The 17,000-nt window shown below is 39.3% G+C and overlaps 1 protein-coding gene across 1 annotated transcript in view; it reads right to left on the reverse strand.

Moving 5' to 3' along the window:
- Positions 1 to 14,619, reverse strand: part of TGFA (transforming growth factor alpha) — a 92,101-nt gene extending 77,482 nt beyond the window's left edge. The window contains exon 1 of the mRNA XM_016161387.2: positions 14,413 to 14,619. Coding sequence (XP_016016873.1) covers positions 14,413 to 14,452 — 40 coding nt within the window. The 5' untranslated portion in view covers positions 14,453 to 14,619. The remainder of the gene's footprint in view (positions 1 to 14,412) is intronic.
- Positions 14,620 to 17,000: the final 2,381 nt, after the last annotated feature.

Raw genomic sequence — 17,000 nt, forward strand, 5'->3', positions numbered from 1 at the left:
TAAGGGACAAAAAGATCATCTTTAATAAACATCTGCAGAATCCACACTGTGGCACTGCCCTAACACCCAAGGGTTCAGATATTAAACTGGCTAGTCAGAGGTGCAAAGGGCATCAGAAAAATGCTGCCAGCCGAATGAAGGAAGTTCCCATATACTGGTGAAACTGTAAATGCTATTGTTATGCTATTCTTGTTCTGGTCAGCTATTCTATCAAGTTAGTGGAAATGCCTGTGTTTTGTGGGTACATGTCATTGCTAAGGTTGAGGCTGAAGAGTCTGAAAGTAAGTCAGCTATTAGCAAATGTGCTAACACAGATTCTATCTTTAGTTGGACTGTGAAGAACTAAATGTGCTATAATAAAACTGTTAAAGACTCTGCTAACTTCCGCTGTTATTGGGGGGGAAATATCAATTGGGAGGCATAGAAATGGGGTGAGGAGGAGGGGAAGCCAGCACCTTAGCAGAAGGCCTTACAGACTACAGTTCATGTGTGCTGTGATTTTCAAATATAAATGGAAGAGATCACTCTTTAAAACAAACACCTTTTTAAGATTGTATGGTAAGAATGTGAACAGATCTCCATTAATGAATTTATCATTAGAGGTTCCTTGGTCACAACAAAATCAAGTACAACTGTGATTATCTGTTCTCTGAAGCTCTGAACTCTTGACCAAAGGAGGAAAAATAGAACTCTGTCACATGTGTTTCTTTATAATATTTCACAGCATGGGGAAGTAGCAAAATCTCTTTTTAGCCAGCATAATTACTTTCAATATAGTAAATCTTTAGGGCAGTGGCTGTCTGAAAGTCTGATTACATTAGCCTAATGTCTGCTACGAAAGGGTACTCTCACATATCTCAGCAGTAAGAATCCTGGGTTCAAATCCTTGTTCTGCCACTTGCTGGCTGGGAGCTTGGGTCAGTTATGTAACATTTTATGCCTCAGAATCCTCATCTGTAAAATGGGGATAATCATCATATCTCATAGGATTGATAGACGGGTTAAAGGAGCTTGTGCAACACACAAAGCACTTACAGAGATTACCATGTACCAGGCACTGTTCTAAGTGGTGGCCATAATCTCTTCAAAGAGTGCCTTGCGCTGTCATATCAAGAACTCTCCTCTTGAGCCAAAGGTGCCTGCTGCATATCTCATCATATTGTGAAAGACTATGTGTCTGCTTCTGCTACAATCTACAAAGAATGCAAGGACTGGTGGCAAGAGCTAGGTCATGGCCCTCTGTATTAATATCGCCAAACCCAGAAGACAATCTGAATAACTCATGTATCAAATAAGTAACCTAAACAAACAAATAGCATCCCTCACTTTGAGCTGATAAATCGTATTTTCGTTATTCATCCTTTTGGCTCTATAATATAGCATTACATGAATAAAATAGCTATCTTAGGTGAAATGAGAACCACATTACATTAGGCCCACTTAACAAAAATTGCAACTACTGTTTGATCACTTGGGTATAGCCTACATGGGATGACAGCCGAGATACTCCAAATGCTTCTGTTATTACTGTTAAAAGAAAAACGCCATGCCTTTTATCTGGAAAAAAAAATTCAGTGTAGTCGAAAGGAGTGTTTTGTTTATTTTTCCCTCTCTTCCACAGTAGGGGAAAGAGGCACTTCACGAGAAAATAAGCTCACATTACATAGTGAGTTGATGTTTTCCTAAATGTAAATCTCTCACTTTCAAGTGGATCACTGGGGCATAACCAGTTCATTCACTGAAACCTTTTACAACTTACAGAAGATTCAAAATAAAAACTTACTTGATATGATGGCCTCAGTCAAAGACAGTCCCATTCTCTTGCTCCTCATAGAGCACACGAGTCCAGGAAATTGGAGTAATGCCTTTTGTATTTTTTTTTCTCTCCACAAGGAAAGTTAAAATAGAGCCAAGTTTGCTTAACTAAAGAAGAAGACTACTCACTGGAACTTCTCATTCACTGGTAGTAATGGAAATTTTACAATAATTGTGGTACCACGTGAGGATGACAGTTTACTAGTGATGACCTTCTGAATAGCTTCTGACTCATTAAAGAATGATGAAATTACATAATAATCTTTAACATATATGTGCCTAACAACATAACATCAAAATATATGAGGCAATAATTAATAGAATTTATTAAAAATTAAAAATAATCCTATTAAATTGTAATAAAATTAATAAAAATAGAAATAGAAAAATTAAAAAGAAATAGATAAATTTATTATCATAGTTGGAGACTTCAACACCCCTCTATCAGAAATGGACGGATCCAGCAGGCAGAAAATCAGTAAGGATGTAACTGAACTCAACACCACCATCTACCAACTGGATATAACTGAATCAACAGACTATTTAATCCCAAAACGGCATAATACACATTCTTCTCAAGGTCACATGAACATTCATCAAGCTAGACCACATTCAAGGTTATAAAACATACCTTAACAAATTTAGAATACTAGAAATCATTCAATGTTTGCTCTCAGACCACAAAGGAGTCAAATACTGGAGATTAGACAACTCACTTCTAAATAACATATGAGTCAAAGAATAAATCTCAGAGAAATCAAAACATATTTTGAACTCAATAAAAATGGAGATAAAATTGAAAATGTATGGGATGCAGCAAAAGCAGTGCTTAGAGGAAAATTTATAGCATTGAATGGCTTAGAAAAGAAGAAAGCTCTTAAATCAATATCTAAATTTATTTGAATTAGGATAAGTTAGAAAAAGAAAAGCAAATTAAAACCAAAGTAAGCAGAATATGATAAAGTTATTCATTTTAGTTATTGTCTTATTTTACTTTAAATATCTGAAAATTAGCCATCCTCATGGGATAGTACTTCTCAAACATTTCCATTAAAATTCCCAAGATGGCAAAGAGAAGGAACTCATACTCATTCCTTTAGAGTCTGAAGGCATAGTCTGAAACTATTGAAGAAAAAAAACATAATTTATATGAAGTCTTATATACTGAAAATTAATTTTGATATTTCAATCTTTCATTCTATTCACTGAGTTTGTTTTAATATAGGAAACACTGTTCTGACTTGCCGGCCAAGTTCCTTTTTGATTCCTTAATTATTTCTTGCTCCAGCAAGATGTGCTGAGTTTGGTCTGTAGTTCTAAGTCTGCCACAGTATACTTCACAATATTCCCATTTGAGAAGGGGACATGAAAATATACAGTCTTTGTTAACTAGAATGTCACATGGTAGACTGCAGGCCTGCCACCTGACCCCTAATTCCTGCAAAGCACAAAGTTTCAGAAAGAGTAGGAGAGCAAAGACAAGTTCACCATGCCTTTCAGTGGAGTGAGACCTAATGCCCATCAGTCTTTGACCAAGCTGAGGAATTAGGTAAAACAGCATTTCTCCTCAGGGATTGAAAAATGGTAAATAACCTTTCTCTCCACCACAGTAAATGTTCCTTTCTTCTATCACAGTGCTTTTCCTTCAACACACCTTAGGTAGGAGGGAAGTGGAAGTTTTGTTGTAAGAGAGAGAAGTGAAGTGATACTCACTATAATACACTGTATACTTTCCTGGATCTTAACATTTTCTGCCCCAATTTCCTAGGGGGCAATGATGTGTTCCCAATCCAAAAGAATTATTCATTACAGGGTGAGCTCATATTGATGGAATAGAACAGAAACTCCACAAGCAATCCTAGTACTCCTTAGAATGTATCACTTGATAAAAATGGGATTTGAAATGACTGAGTATAGAAAAAAATGATTCAATAAATGGTGTTAGAGTAACTGGATCATGATTTGACAAAAAGGCAAGTTAGAGTCTTATCTCACATCTTCTACCAAAAAACATTACCTAGAAATTGACATTTTAAACAAAGGAAAACGAGAGATCAAATAGTCGTTGCAAATGCATTCCTACTCCAAGTATTAGGCAAAAGTAGAAATCATAAAGAAATAATGGACATAAGAATAAAGAAAGTCCTTAAAACTGAAAAAAAACCTAAAAAACCATACTTCTGTAAACATATACATTTAAAAGGCATAATGAAGAAAATATTTTCAAGGTATCTTTTTAAAAACTGCTTACAAATCAATGAGAAAATAACTAAGGACAGAAATTGCTAATCCACAAGAAAATAAATTCAAATACTCAAAATGAAAAATCATTCAATTGTACCAAACTTTGGTCTTACCCAAAGAAATAGAAATTAACAATAAAATACTATTTTGCCAACTAAATAGCAAAGTGTAGAAAATGATAACATTCACCATAGGCAAGTTTGCTGATAAATAGGTATTCACACGTCGGTGGTAGAAGTATAAATTTGAATAGTTTTTCTGGAGGGAAGATTGTCAAAATATGGTAAGAGAAAAAAAAAGTGTGTACCTTTGACCTAGTAATCCATTTCTGGAGATTTGTCCATAGAAGATAACTAAATGATACTGGTAATGATTTAGCTGTAAGAATTTTCACTTCAGATTTCAATATTTAAAAGCTTGAAATAACCTACATCTCAATCAATAAGGGACAGATAAATAAACAATGATAGAGTTGTATAATGTAATGTGTGATAGTCATTAAAAAATAATAGGTTGACACATATATTTATATTTTTGCCATGGAATTATTTTCTTATGTAGTGTAAATAAAAAGTAAACTTTAAAACAATCTACAAAATGCCATTTTTGAAGGGAAAAAAGTGAATATACAAGTATTCACAAATATCTATGTCTATATACAGAATGAGATCTGATAGGATACCTGCTGGTTAAACTGAGCAAGAGAATGTCACTGGTGAGTCAAATTTGGGGGTGTTTATTTTAGACTCTTTTGTTTGTAGATACTGATTTCCATTTCATTTTGGGAAAAGAGTAAGTAGGATGTACCTGAGGCAGGCAGAGAAGGAGCATATCCTGAATGGCCCACATGGGGAGGTGGTGATTGATCAGAGGGTGTACATGCTCTGTGAACGCTAAGCGGCCTGCACAGTGGCAAGCACAAGAAGTGTGCTTGTTTTAGGGGTTTTCTTTGGCGGGCAGGGGAGTGGTTGATGAGGTTAGAGTCCAGATCCAGAAGTATTCCCCAAATACTTCTGAGTTTACCTCACCTTTCTAAATAATGCTCAGGCCCTGGGCTTGCTTTCATTCCAGTTCAGGGGCCTATGATTCATCTCCTGAAGCCCTAATTATAACACCCAAGGTCTGCTATGTGCAAAAAGCATCTGTCATTGTTTAAATTTGCTGGCAGGGGGTGTATACAGCACGCAAACCGGCCTAATGATGTCCTCCTCCAATGTAATAACCCAGAAGCTGTCCCAAGGTAAGAAGTGCTTAAGTTCAGAGTTTTCAACTAGCTTGGTGCTAAATAAGGTAAAAAGGTTATGTCCCTCCTTAGTTCATATGCTAATTCCTCAGGGCCACTGCCCCAGTAAAAGTTACTGGTCTCAAAGCTGTTTCTTTCAACCAGGAAAAGTATCCTAAGTTTGTGTTTTCCCAGTTGGTTGCCAAGGCCTGCGGAGGGAGGGAGCCAAGTGTGTAATTGCAGACCTCTCATTTATCAGCTTTGGCTGCTTTTCTGTCACCACATTATGTGTACCATTTAGCCAGTTAATCTCCTGTACCTCTTGGAAGTAGAGTAATTACACAGAGAATGCCTCAGACTTGGCAAGAGATGACGAAAGAGCAGTCAAGGTACATCTACCTCCAAGCACCTAAGAGAATTATTTACTGACCTCATTCACACTCAGATCAAAGGCCCTAAAGAACTCAAGCTGAAGATATGGTCTCTTTGTAAGAATCCAATATTTTGACCTAGAAGTATTGCTTTTAAAAACGAAACACAAAATAAATAAACAAAAAGTGAATGAGCAAACAACAACAAAAATCCCCCATATGAGCTGGGTTGTCTTGTTCCAAACACTACAGTAGCATCTGATGGGCACGATAATGTATTTGGAGGTTTATAAACTTTTTGAAACTTAAGGAACACAACAGGAATCGACTTAGCAGCCTCTGCTAGAATGCGATGTATCATCCGAACCAGAAATGGCATTACTATAACAACTTTGGTACAAAGAGTTATGCAGGTAAACGAGTTAGTTACCTGGGCTTCTGAGAACACTATTGAATATGAAGCTTAAATTTGGCTTAATGATTAAAAAAACTTTTTTTTCTTAAAATATCATTATCAAAAAATCAAACTTAATAAATATTTAATTTGGGAGGTAGGTGCTTACTTTATTTCATATTCGGTAAAGTCATATTAACTGGGGCTACAAATGCAAAAGCGACACTTTAAATTCAAAGGATATCATTTGTAAATCTGTGCTAGAAATTTAGAAATCTGAGTCAAATAGATTGTGAGGGAAATAATTACCAAAAATGACTCGAGGTAAAAAATTCTAATTGACTACTAAAAAGGGACCAGGCTCAGAAGCTTCATAAGCAATTTCTTTCAAGCCTTCACAGAACCACAGATTTTTATATTTCACCTATTCTAGAGCATAAAACAGATGCAATGTGGTTTTTTTTACTTTAGTACTTTTTATTGCTGAGTAGTATTCTACTTAATAACTATACCATAATTTTTTCGTTATGGTGACATTAGTTAATGAAATTCAATAAATTTCACCTGTACAGTTTAACAGTAAGGCATATATATATTTACACTGTGTGTTCACCTTCCATAGTTTGATTTCTTTCTGTCACCACATATTTGACCCCCTTTACTCCATTGGCCTCCTCCCTCCCCTCAACCCTCTGGTAACCAATAGTCTATTGTCCACATCCATGAGTCTCTATTTGTCCTGTTCATTTGTTACTTTTAGGTTTATATCCCACATGTAAGTGATATCGTGATTTTCAACTTTTTCTGTCTGGCTTATTTCGCTGAGCATGATTCAGATGAAATGTTTTAAAATTTATTTGATAAAGCTGACATAATGCTGATATCAAAACCTAAAAAAGAAAAGGCTCCAAACACTTCACAACAGATCAAATTTAGGAGTACATAGAGAATAAGAATAATACCACGTAGCTAAGAAGGGTTTATTCCAGAATTAAAGTATGGCTTTAACCTAATTGAGTAAATAAAAGTCCTCAAAACATTAGGAAAAAAAAAAGATAACTCATATTCTCTATCCTGCTTTAAAAAACAAAGGGCCAATTTTTTTAGTAAGTTATGAAGAGAATTATATTCTTTTCACATGATAAAGTTTATATATATATACACACATATATAAATATGTAGTTAATATATGTATTGTTACCATAGAGTCATCCTCATACTAAACTGTTAAATGCTACGAACATAATCAGTAAGAGAAATATAAGGCTATCTTACTACCTTTTCAAAACTGTTCTTTAAAGTTCTAGCTAGCACTATAATAAAAGGTAATAAGAGATAAAAATATTAAAAGAAAGGAGGCAAAGTTATTACTATTCAAGATACATGATCATGTGCCTGTGAAATCTAAGAAGATCAACTGAAGGACTACTAAAATTAACAAAACCCATTACAAAATAAATATTTAAAAAACTTTTAAATACCAGAAATAACCAACTAGAATAGAGAATGGGAGAAAAATCTCACCCACTAGAACACCAGGACTTTGTCTCATTTTTAGCTAATTCCCTAGCATCTAGAAGCAATCCCAAGACAGGACAGGTGCTCAAAAATATGTGAAGACTACATCTATGAACACATTTACAATAACAGCAAAAATACAAAATAATAGAACGAAAATGAAATTCCACAAACAGATTCAAAGACCTATAAGAATTTAGATTGTACCAAAAATAGCAATTAAGACTATTAATTGATCGGTTGTTTTTTAAAAAATGAAATACGAATTGTACCTCACATTACACAGTAGAATAAATTATAGATAGAATAGCTCAACATAATATGAGACCCCTAAAGAATTAGAAGAAAAAAACAAGTAAATATTTGCCTTATCTTGGCATAGGCAAGTTTTTCCTAAATATACAAGCAACTGTAGAAAGCTCAAGGGGAAGGATTAATAGTTTCTGCTACTAAAAAATTAAAACCTTAGATATGTCAAAAATATCATAAATAGTAAAAGACAAACCTTAGATATGTCAAAAATATCATAAATAGTAAAAGATATTACTACTTGCAAAGTAGTAATATCTTTTTTATACATAGTGTTGTTATAAAGCTCTAAGAATAATCAATTGATAAGGAAAAAATTTTAAAAGGTTTAGATGCAAATAACAAGATGGCAATGGACAACAAATTTACTCTAACAAACACTAAATATGAAAACTTTTTTTATGAAACCTATTTTCTCCAATCGACTTGGCAAATGTTAAAACTAAATTCTAATGTTATGGAAGATTTAAGAAAATGGGCATTCATATACTGCTCGTGTGAGAAAAGGACAATTTCTAGGAATTTATCCTAAATAATTGAAAGTGTATCAAATACTTACAAGAACATCTGTTATATCATTTATCTTCCTTGACTTTAAGTATTATAAATTTAATATATACTCGTAATAAAAATTAACCAATTCAAATCAAAGTGCTAACCTATACATATGATTTTATGCCTTTTTAAATTTAATATATCATAAAAACTTTTACTCTTTAACATAGATACATAGTAAATCATTGTATTAAAATACAAAAATAACTTACTTAAGGAATCTCCTTAAGTAATTATAACAGTGTGTTACTGGCTACTTGTAACTATTATAAATGAGTTAATAATCACCATCCTTTACATTTCTCTTTGCAAATTTAGGCAAGTATTTATCAAAAAGTAGAATCGATGACACAAGTTTTGCTCACTTAAAATTGATAGCTTTTGCCACATTGATTTCGGAAAGATATCAATTTATACTTCCAACAACAAAGTGTGTATTATTTATAACAGTGAGAAAAAAAATCTATGTCCTCAAAAGGGCTTCAAAATTGGTTAAATTATAATAAATACGGTCAAGGGATTATTTCCTAGCCACTAAACGAATGGCATTATGGATGAATATTTAATGACATAAAAATGTTTATTAAGAAAGGTTACAAAAACAAATTAATTTATTGGAATGCATATATGCTTTTAAAGACCATCTACCTATACCTTCATCCACAGGCTGTATAACAAAATGCTAATTGTGGCTATCTTTGGGTGGTAGAATTACAGGTCATTAAAACACTTTTTTTCTTATGCTCTCTGGAATTTTCTAAATGGTCTAGAGAAAAAACATATTTGCAATCATTAAAAACATTAAATCATGATCCATTTTTTAAAAAAAATAATAAAGCACTATGCCGATGACTAGTTGCATCGGTGTTACAAGAATTTATATGCCACCACCCTTATCATAATAAAGAATTTTTCAGGATTAATGGTAACTATGTGGCCAAGTTTGGGCCAATTAAGTGTATACTTGGAGCATCCAGCACTGGGCACCACACGGTGTCATCAAGTGCTTAGTGGTCTCCTTTGAGGCTCCCTCCGCCTGTGCTCAGAAGGGCCAAGAGCAAAGATAAAGGCCAAGGGGTCTCTGCCCTCAAGGAGTCCTCAAACAAGAGAGAAGAGAGGGTGAGCACAACCAATGTCAGTCCAAGGCAGGACATGGAGGGGCCAGAACTCTGCTGCTGAGGTCCTCAGCCAGAAAAGTTAACACATTCAAAGATTAAAACCAAAAACGGTAAGGCAATAGCAAGCTGGAGCTCCACAAAGTTATATGTACGAGCTTGTTACACAAAGGAGTTTTGTGTATAACCCTTTTTGAGGAAGCCCTAGAAGGTGGCAAAAACTGAGTTTTTCAAGGTAAGGGGACAAAGAAAAATTAAAGGCAAAAGTATTCAGCATAGAATTCACTTGACAAGCAGACTCTGTGAAAGGAAATTGTTTCCTCTAACCTAAAAAAAGCACTAGCAAATACATAAAATTCCATTTCAATAAACTTGCAATTTCTTCTAAGCCCAGGTAACAACAATTTAAGTTATGTTTAATACAACCAATTCATTATGCTTCAAAAGAATTTACCCAGATTTTTAGAGTTGGTCCAAAGAGAATATGCCTTGTATTTGAAGAGTTCCTTCTACATTATAGTTTAGATTCAGTTTCCTATGAAAAATTTTTATACTTTACATTTCACAGGGGGGAAAAAAGCAAAATAAACTAAAAAGTCACCACAAAAAAACACCCCAATTCTCTATCTGGATGCAACCTATTTGCCTTTAGCATAAATTGAGTTCATACTTTAAAATGAGGTAATTAAAAATATTTGAAATGGCAGCAAAACAATGGTCAGTTTTTGACAATCCGAAGAAAAAAAGAAAGAGTGACATGATTAGCGTTGGTCAGCCTAAGTCTAATAACATCTGATCATCACATTTCCCCTGTGTAAGGTATAAGAACACCTGTGACAATGAAGAGATCTCAGCAAGAATTCTAACTCTGCCCTGGTCAGCAACACAGGCCAAGAAAGCACCTTTAACAATGGCTGATAAATCCACAGCGGCATTTATGAATGTCAGAACATACTCTTAGATAAAATGCAGTTGGTTAAGCCAACGGCTTCCCTAACAGCAACCCACTGAAGAGTGGTGGTTCTCCAAGTGTCCCTCCTGTCTCCTCCCCACCAGCAGCATAAGCCACACCTGGGAACTCGTTAGCCATGCAAACTTCCTGACCTCCTGCCTGGCAATCTGGTTTACCAAACCCTCTAGATAGTTGTGATTTGAGGGCGCTGCTGTGGAAGATATTACAGAGGTCTGTATGTAAAACCAAGCACAAAAAGCCCAATTCAGTGTGTTAGGCTATTCCCATTTTGGTTGACCCAACCTCCGCTTTCATTGCCCATCCCTTTCAGTGGGCAGCCCAAAGAGTAGGGCCCTGTTCAAACACACTTTCAAAAGGCCCTTACAGATAGGGCTAATGGAAAAAGTCATTTATTTTTCATACGTTACCATAGTAACATGAAGCATCATTTACTCGTATAAGAAAAATCCCCTTTTCAGGCAACATTGAGTATTTACAGAAAGATCAATTATACTGAGGAAACCAAATTTTGGAAAAGCAAATATGGGAAACAGCCTCGAAGTCTTCTAGATACACCTTTATAACCCATGTTCTAAGTGAATTTTTCCTAATATGGCTGCCCAATAAGGAAACCGTGTCCTGGGCCAACCTCCACTGTCTACACTGAAGACATAATTTCCATGGAATAGAGAAACATCTTACTTCATGCCCCCTACTGGTCGCTCAGTCTCAAATCCACAGGGAAGTTGTTGGGGTTCATTTCTACACATCCTTAACAGTCCTAAGATAGCCTTCGTTATAATTTATAAATAGCCTCTTCTTTACCATCTCATCTGATTCTCATAACCACCTGTGAAGTGGGTACAGTTTTATTATATATACTTTACAAATGAGAAAACCGGAATTTAGTGCAGGCTTCAGTAAACTACTGAATGTTATAGAGGACACAAATACTTTGTATCAAAAATCAAAGAATTTGTGATGTCCAAAAGAACTCCCAAACTTGCTTGAATTTGTCATCTGCCAAATGATACTCACCAAAATCATTAGGCAGATTTTTGGGTCGGGTGGTATTTTTCTGGCTTGAGAGGCATGGGGAGCAGGGATGTGAGTTGAGTAAGACAGACAGCTCTCCCAGTTATAAAATTGACAACCCTGCAATGAAATTCTGTGGGGTTCGTATAACAACAATGTCGACAATGTCGGTGGCGCTAAGATTAATTAAGCTCTTCCTATGTGCCAGGCACCAATCTTATGTTCGTTAAATACATCCAACAACCTTATGAATATCACCATTTTAGAGATGAGAAAGGCACAGAGAAACCAAGTAACTTGCCCAAAATTACACATCTAGCTTCCTGGACACAGAGGAGGATGTGGGACTGGAGTTTGTCCTGCCAGCAGTGGAAACCTGACATGGGAGGGCAGCTACCACAGAAACCTGGATTATTTTTCCAACATCGCCATTTAAATCTCCACACGCTCTCCACCAAAACATCAATCAATGCTCAGTCAGGTTCCAAGTAATCAGGAACATCAACAGCTGGTTCCTTCTCAGACTGTTCCTACGAAAATGGGGAAGGAGAGGAGAGATCTTGGTTCTCTAGATTTTGGTTAGTGATGGAACGCTGGCTGATTCGCCTGGAACTGCCTTCGACTAATTTAAGAAAATTAGAGAGGAAAGCAGCTCTGGAGGAAATGTACAAATTAAAGAGGCATGTAGCACTGATGAGTATTTAGTAATCTAGCAGAAAGTGAAGTGGGAGGCAGAAGTGCTAGTAACTTTTTTTTTTTTTTTTTAAGAATTATAAATAAAAAGGAATCCTCACTGGTGTAAATTACTCTTGCCTTCTTTTTCCTTGACTTTTCAACTGCTCACATTTTGGAATTATATGATCCAAGTTTTACATATTGATTAATCTTTTAAGTTTATACATCTTTTAAGAAAGGAAACAAAGATCGGATTGAACATTTAAGCAAAAGAGAACAATTAGATGATGAATGAATGCAGTCTTCATGGGCAAGTATACTATGATGGATGGGGGGTCTGACGACTTGCAAAGGCTTCCTCAAGTGTGTTTACCTTCATTTTTCCTGCCTCTAACCTTCACTGAATAACCTAAGGCCACCTTGAGGTCCTAGGAATTCAACAGAAAACCCAATTTAATATCAAGTTCCAGAGCATTCCACATAATCTCTCCTCAAGGCAAAGTCCCAGACCTGAGAGATGGGACCATAGCGACCACAGTAAGGAGACTTTTCATAGCCACATTCCTTTAACACTCTAAGAATCCTGGCCCAACTACTTACTAACTGTAGGCCCTGTGTGCTTCACTTTCCTCCTCTATAAAATGGGGATGATAATTTCTTCCTCGGGTTGGTGTGAAAATCGAATGAGTGAATACAAGTCAAACACAGCACAGTGGCTGGCAAAGAGTAAATGCTCAAGCTATGGTCATTATTACTAGAATGACAAAAACATTACAACAGGGAACTGCACACAGGAGGCTTCTATTGTATTGGTAATGTTTTATTGCTTTAGGCAAAAGAGAACAATTAAAACAACCAGACTCTAAATCAGAAGAAACATCGATACAAAAAAAAAAAAAAGGTCTTAGAAAAAGCTTAGAAAAAAGCTGTTCATAATCATGCCACCTGTTGGTGAGTTTCAGGTGAGGGTACAGCGGGGAGCGTCCGGTTCCAACACCGCTCTGACCTTCCCTTAGATGATGCCTCCCCTTCAGCTGCGGTTCTTAACCACAGTGTTCCATGCACGGGATTACAGGCGGGTCCGCGAACCCCCTGAAACTGTAACAGAACTGCCTAAGGCTCTGCGCATTTGTGAGGTGGTGTGTGTGTAGGGGCGGGGGCGGGGAGGGTCCATTGCTTTTCTCAAACTCTAATAGACGACCCTGTGGTGAGCAACTTGCTTCACAAAGTTAAACTCGGGGGATATCAACCCAACAATTCATTTCACGGAAGCTGCAACAATAACCAAGATACCTGGGGTGTTAATCTGCTACCTGAACACCAGAGAGACCCAGCACCGCGAAGGTTCATAGCCTGCCAGGCGCAGAGCAGCGCCCCTCACTACTTACAGACCGACTTGCCCCTCGCCACGTACAGACCGACTTGCGAACTTCACCGCTGAAAACTCACGGGCTCCGCAGACCCAACTCGGGGTTGCGGGGTTGCGGAGTTTACTTCCCCTCCCTTCCCCCATCGTTCGTTCCCGTCAAAGAACAAACTCAAAGGAAATTGGCAACCCTTTGTCTAGGGTTTCACTCCTGCCCTCTGTTGACACTTAAACCACTTCTGCCAGGGAAGTTAATTAAAAGAACAATTAATCCGCACAAAAATCCAAAATCTACCCCAAAGCTCCAAAGCACTGAAAGTTAGATTAAGAGCGCCTCTGCCGACTGTGAACATCTGCCAGCCGCTGGGGCTTAGGGGTAAGCAGCAGGTATGAAAGGGAGGCAGGCAAGGTCCAGCTGGAGGGTCCGACCCCTTTGCAAGCTACACGCTACCGACGACGCAGATGAAGACGGGCTTGGAGACAGCCAGGTAAGCAGGTAGGTGTGGGCAAGTGTACCAGCACACAGACGCGGCGGATTAAAGTTCAAGCCTGTGAGCACACCGCTTCCCCTTCCCGGGTAGGCATTTTCACGCATAACCCGGGCAGCCACTTCGCAGGGAAAGCCTGGGAGCTCGACGGTCCCCTCTTTGGAATACGCTCCCCAAACCCAGTAAGACCTATTGACTTCCCTTGCCTCCTAGCCTCCAACCTTTGAAAAGCATTAGCCACCTTCCACTCTCCTAGGTGGGCGCAGAAAACCCCCGGGAAAGAGATATGGAGAGGACAGGGGAAAGCGGGGTGTCACCAAGGGCAGGGGACGCGCAACAGGCAGCGTACGTACCCAGCGCGAACAGGGCGAGCTGTCCAGCCGAGGTGACCATTTTACGGGCAGCAGGCAGCAGGCGCTCCAGCCTCCTGCTCTACCTGCGGTGCCCGAGTGGCGAAGCTGCTCCGCGGTGCAGCGGGGGAAAAGGCGCTGGCGAAGCAAGGCCGGCCCCTGCGCAGGCGGGCGGAGGGAGGACCTCTGCTGGCATTCACTCTACCGCACTGCCGGCCAGGCGGAAATGGGAAGGCGGTTACCGTCACCTCTCCACCACTTGTCGACCGGGCACGGCAGACCACTCTCCCGCCCCAATGGGGGTGTCCCCCTAAGGGCATAGGGGGTGGAGGTTTGGGGCTGGGGGCGGAGAAGCTTTGCGCACGATATGGGGCGCGGACAGCGGGGCGTGGCAAACGGGGACTCTCTGAGCCCAGCCTCGAGAGCCCGTCACCTAGGCCAAGTAAAAGGCAGGAAGCGCCTGACTTCAGACCCCACCCTCAGACTAGTAGTGCAGTGCAGCCCCGGGCCGGTGCGCCAGGGGCTGGTACCTGCTGCGGAGGATCGTCCCAGCGCGGTGGCAGCTTCTAGTCTCTAGGCGGCGGAGTGGAGCAGCCCTGGAGAGGGTCACCTGTGCTCAGGGCCACTGCGAAGGCGCTCCCCAGAGCGAGCGAGCGAGCAAGCGAGCGACTGGGGACGTGGCCCGGAATGCGACCCGTGCGCTTTGTTAGCCGCCTGCCGAGACTTGGACCAAGCAAAGTGTTCCCCAGAATCAAGTGAAGAATTTGTTAAACCACGTTTCCTACCTGAACACTTGATTCTAGGGACACTTGCCACTGGAGCACATCCACCCCACATTCCCAGGATGGTACATTGTTAAGATCAGTGCCTCTTCGAATATATGGCCTGGGGCTGGTAATGATGATCGGTCTGCCTATGGGGCACCTGATTACCACTACGCTTACCCCCCGCCCAGCTCAGCCCACTTCACGCCACAGGCAGCAGAGGCCAGGATCCAGTAGTTTGCCGACAAGTGTGCCCTGAGAGACAGATGCATATGCTGGAGCCACCTGGGTGGCCCTTTCAGGATTTGTGGCCTCGAGCTGGACCCTGGTACTAGAATTTGGAGAAGTGAGAAGAAAGAGGGAAGACATTCTGGGCAGAGAATGGAAGAACCACAGGTTTCCTGGGGACCACCCATGGGGGACAGTATGGCCCTGGAAGGCAGTTACCAGTCATATTCTCCAGATGCCCTGAGCTCAGGGATAAATTTTGTCCTCTTAACCCCTCGGTGGGGTGGGAAAGGAGGACAGGGGGAATTCTCTTGCTATTTTCTTGGCTCCAGGTACAGACTCCCATGGCTGACCAGCTAAGTTTGTTTTGTATGAGCTGAGAGGCCTAGTTTCAAAAAGGAAGCACCAGGCCATTGGCTTCAAAGTTTGAGCAGGGAAAACCAGGGTGGAAAGATTCTGAAAACAGTATAAATTTATGTTGCAAAACCATTCTTCTGCTGTTCTTTCAAGCCTTAATGATCTGAGTTGAGAGTTTTATGGTAAGTGCGGGGGTACCTATGCCCACAGCCATACATGTAACAGGGTACATATACACTTTCTTTAGTAGGTGGTCCCTGACCCCGTTCGAGCATCTGTATTCACCTTCTTCAGACTAATATTGACCTGTTCTGGTGGCTCATCTGTCTCCTTCCTGGATTAGTCTGGCCTTGGCTACAGGAAGGAAGAAATTAGTTTTCCAGGCTCTTTTGTTCTCCAGGCCCCCCCAACTAGGACTGGAGAGTGGTCCTGTCATGATGTTTCCTGCTGAGATGCATGTATCAATTCGCTATGGCTGAGGGTTGGCTCTCCCAGCTGGTGAGAGTCAGGTTGGGCAATTTCCACTTCTCTGTCCTCTGTCTACACACAAAGCTGGGAATGGAGGGAAGTAGCAGCAGAATCAAGTCAATGAGTATCAATCCCTTAAGGACTGGAAAATCGTTTTTAATCAAGAGATAATTTGCTGTCCTGCAAACTAAAGAGTACCCAAATCAAAATACGTTCTAATTAAAATTATTGATTCTCCCCTAGCATTTTCAAGAGGTGGCACATATCTACAGTTTCCTAAACCTAATTCATTAAAGTCAAACAGATAATCAAGGGTAGGGATTAAAAAAAAAAAATCTACAGCATTTTTTTGTAAATGGAACTGAAATAATTTTCAAACATTTCTTTATAGAACTAGGAGGACACCTAATATCCTAAAATGTTAACACTCTGCCTTTGGCATCTTATTTATCTCATTTAATCTTCACAATAATCTTACGAGATAGAATCCATCCTCCTTTTATATGAAAACAGTTGAGACCTAGGGCATTTAGTAACTTACCCAAAGTGACAAAGTCAGCAAGTGGCAAAGCCTAATTTTGAAAGCAAAACAAGTTGGTTCCAAGGCCTATGTGTTGGCTCCTATGCCATGCTGCCTCAGTTTCCACACTTTCATAAGGATAATACTGAACTCATTAGGTTGATGTGAGGACTAACTGCAAGAATTCGTTTGCATGCTTAGCACAGTATTTGATGTCAACAAATCTAGCTGTGGTTTAAAGGAAAACTCCCTCA

Source organism: Rousettus aegyptiacus, unplaced genomic scaffold, assembly GCF_014176215.1.
Source record: "Rousettus aegyptiacus isolate mRouAeg1 unplaced genomic scaffold, mRouAeg1.p scaffold_m13_p_7, whole genome shotgun sequence".
Taxonomy (NCBI): Eukaryota; Metazoa; Chordata; class Mammalia; order Chiroptera; family Pteropodidae; genus Rousettus; species Rousettus aegyptiacus.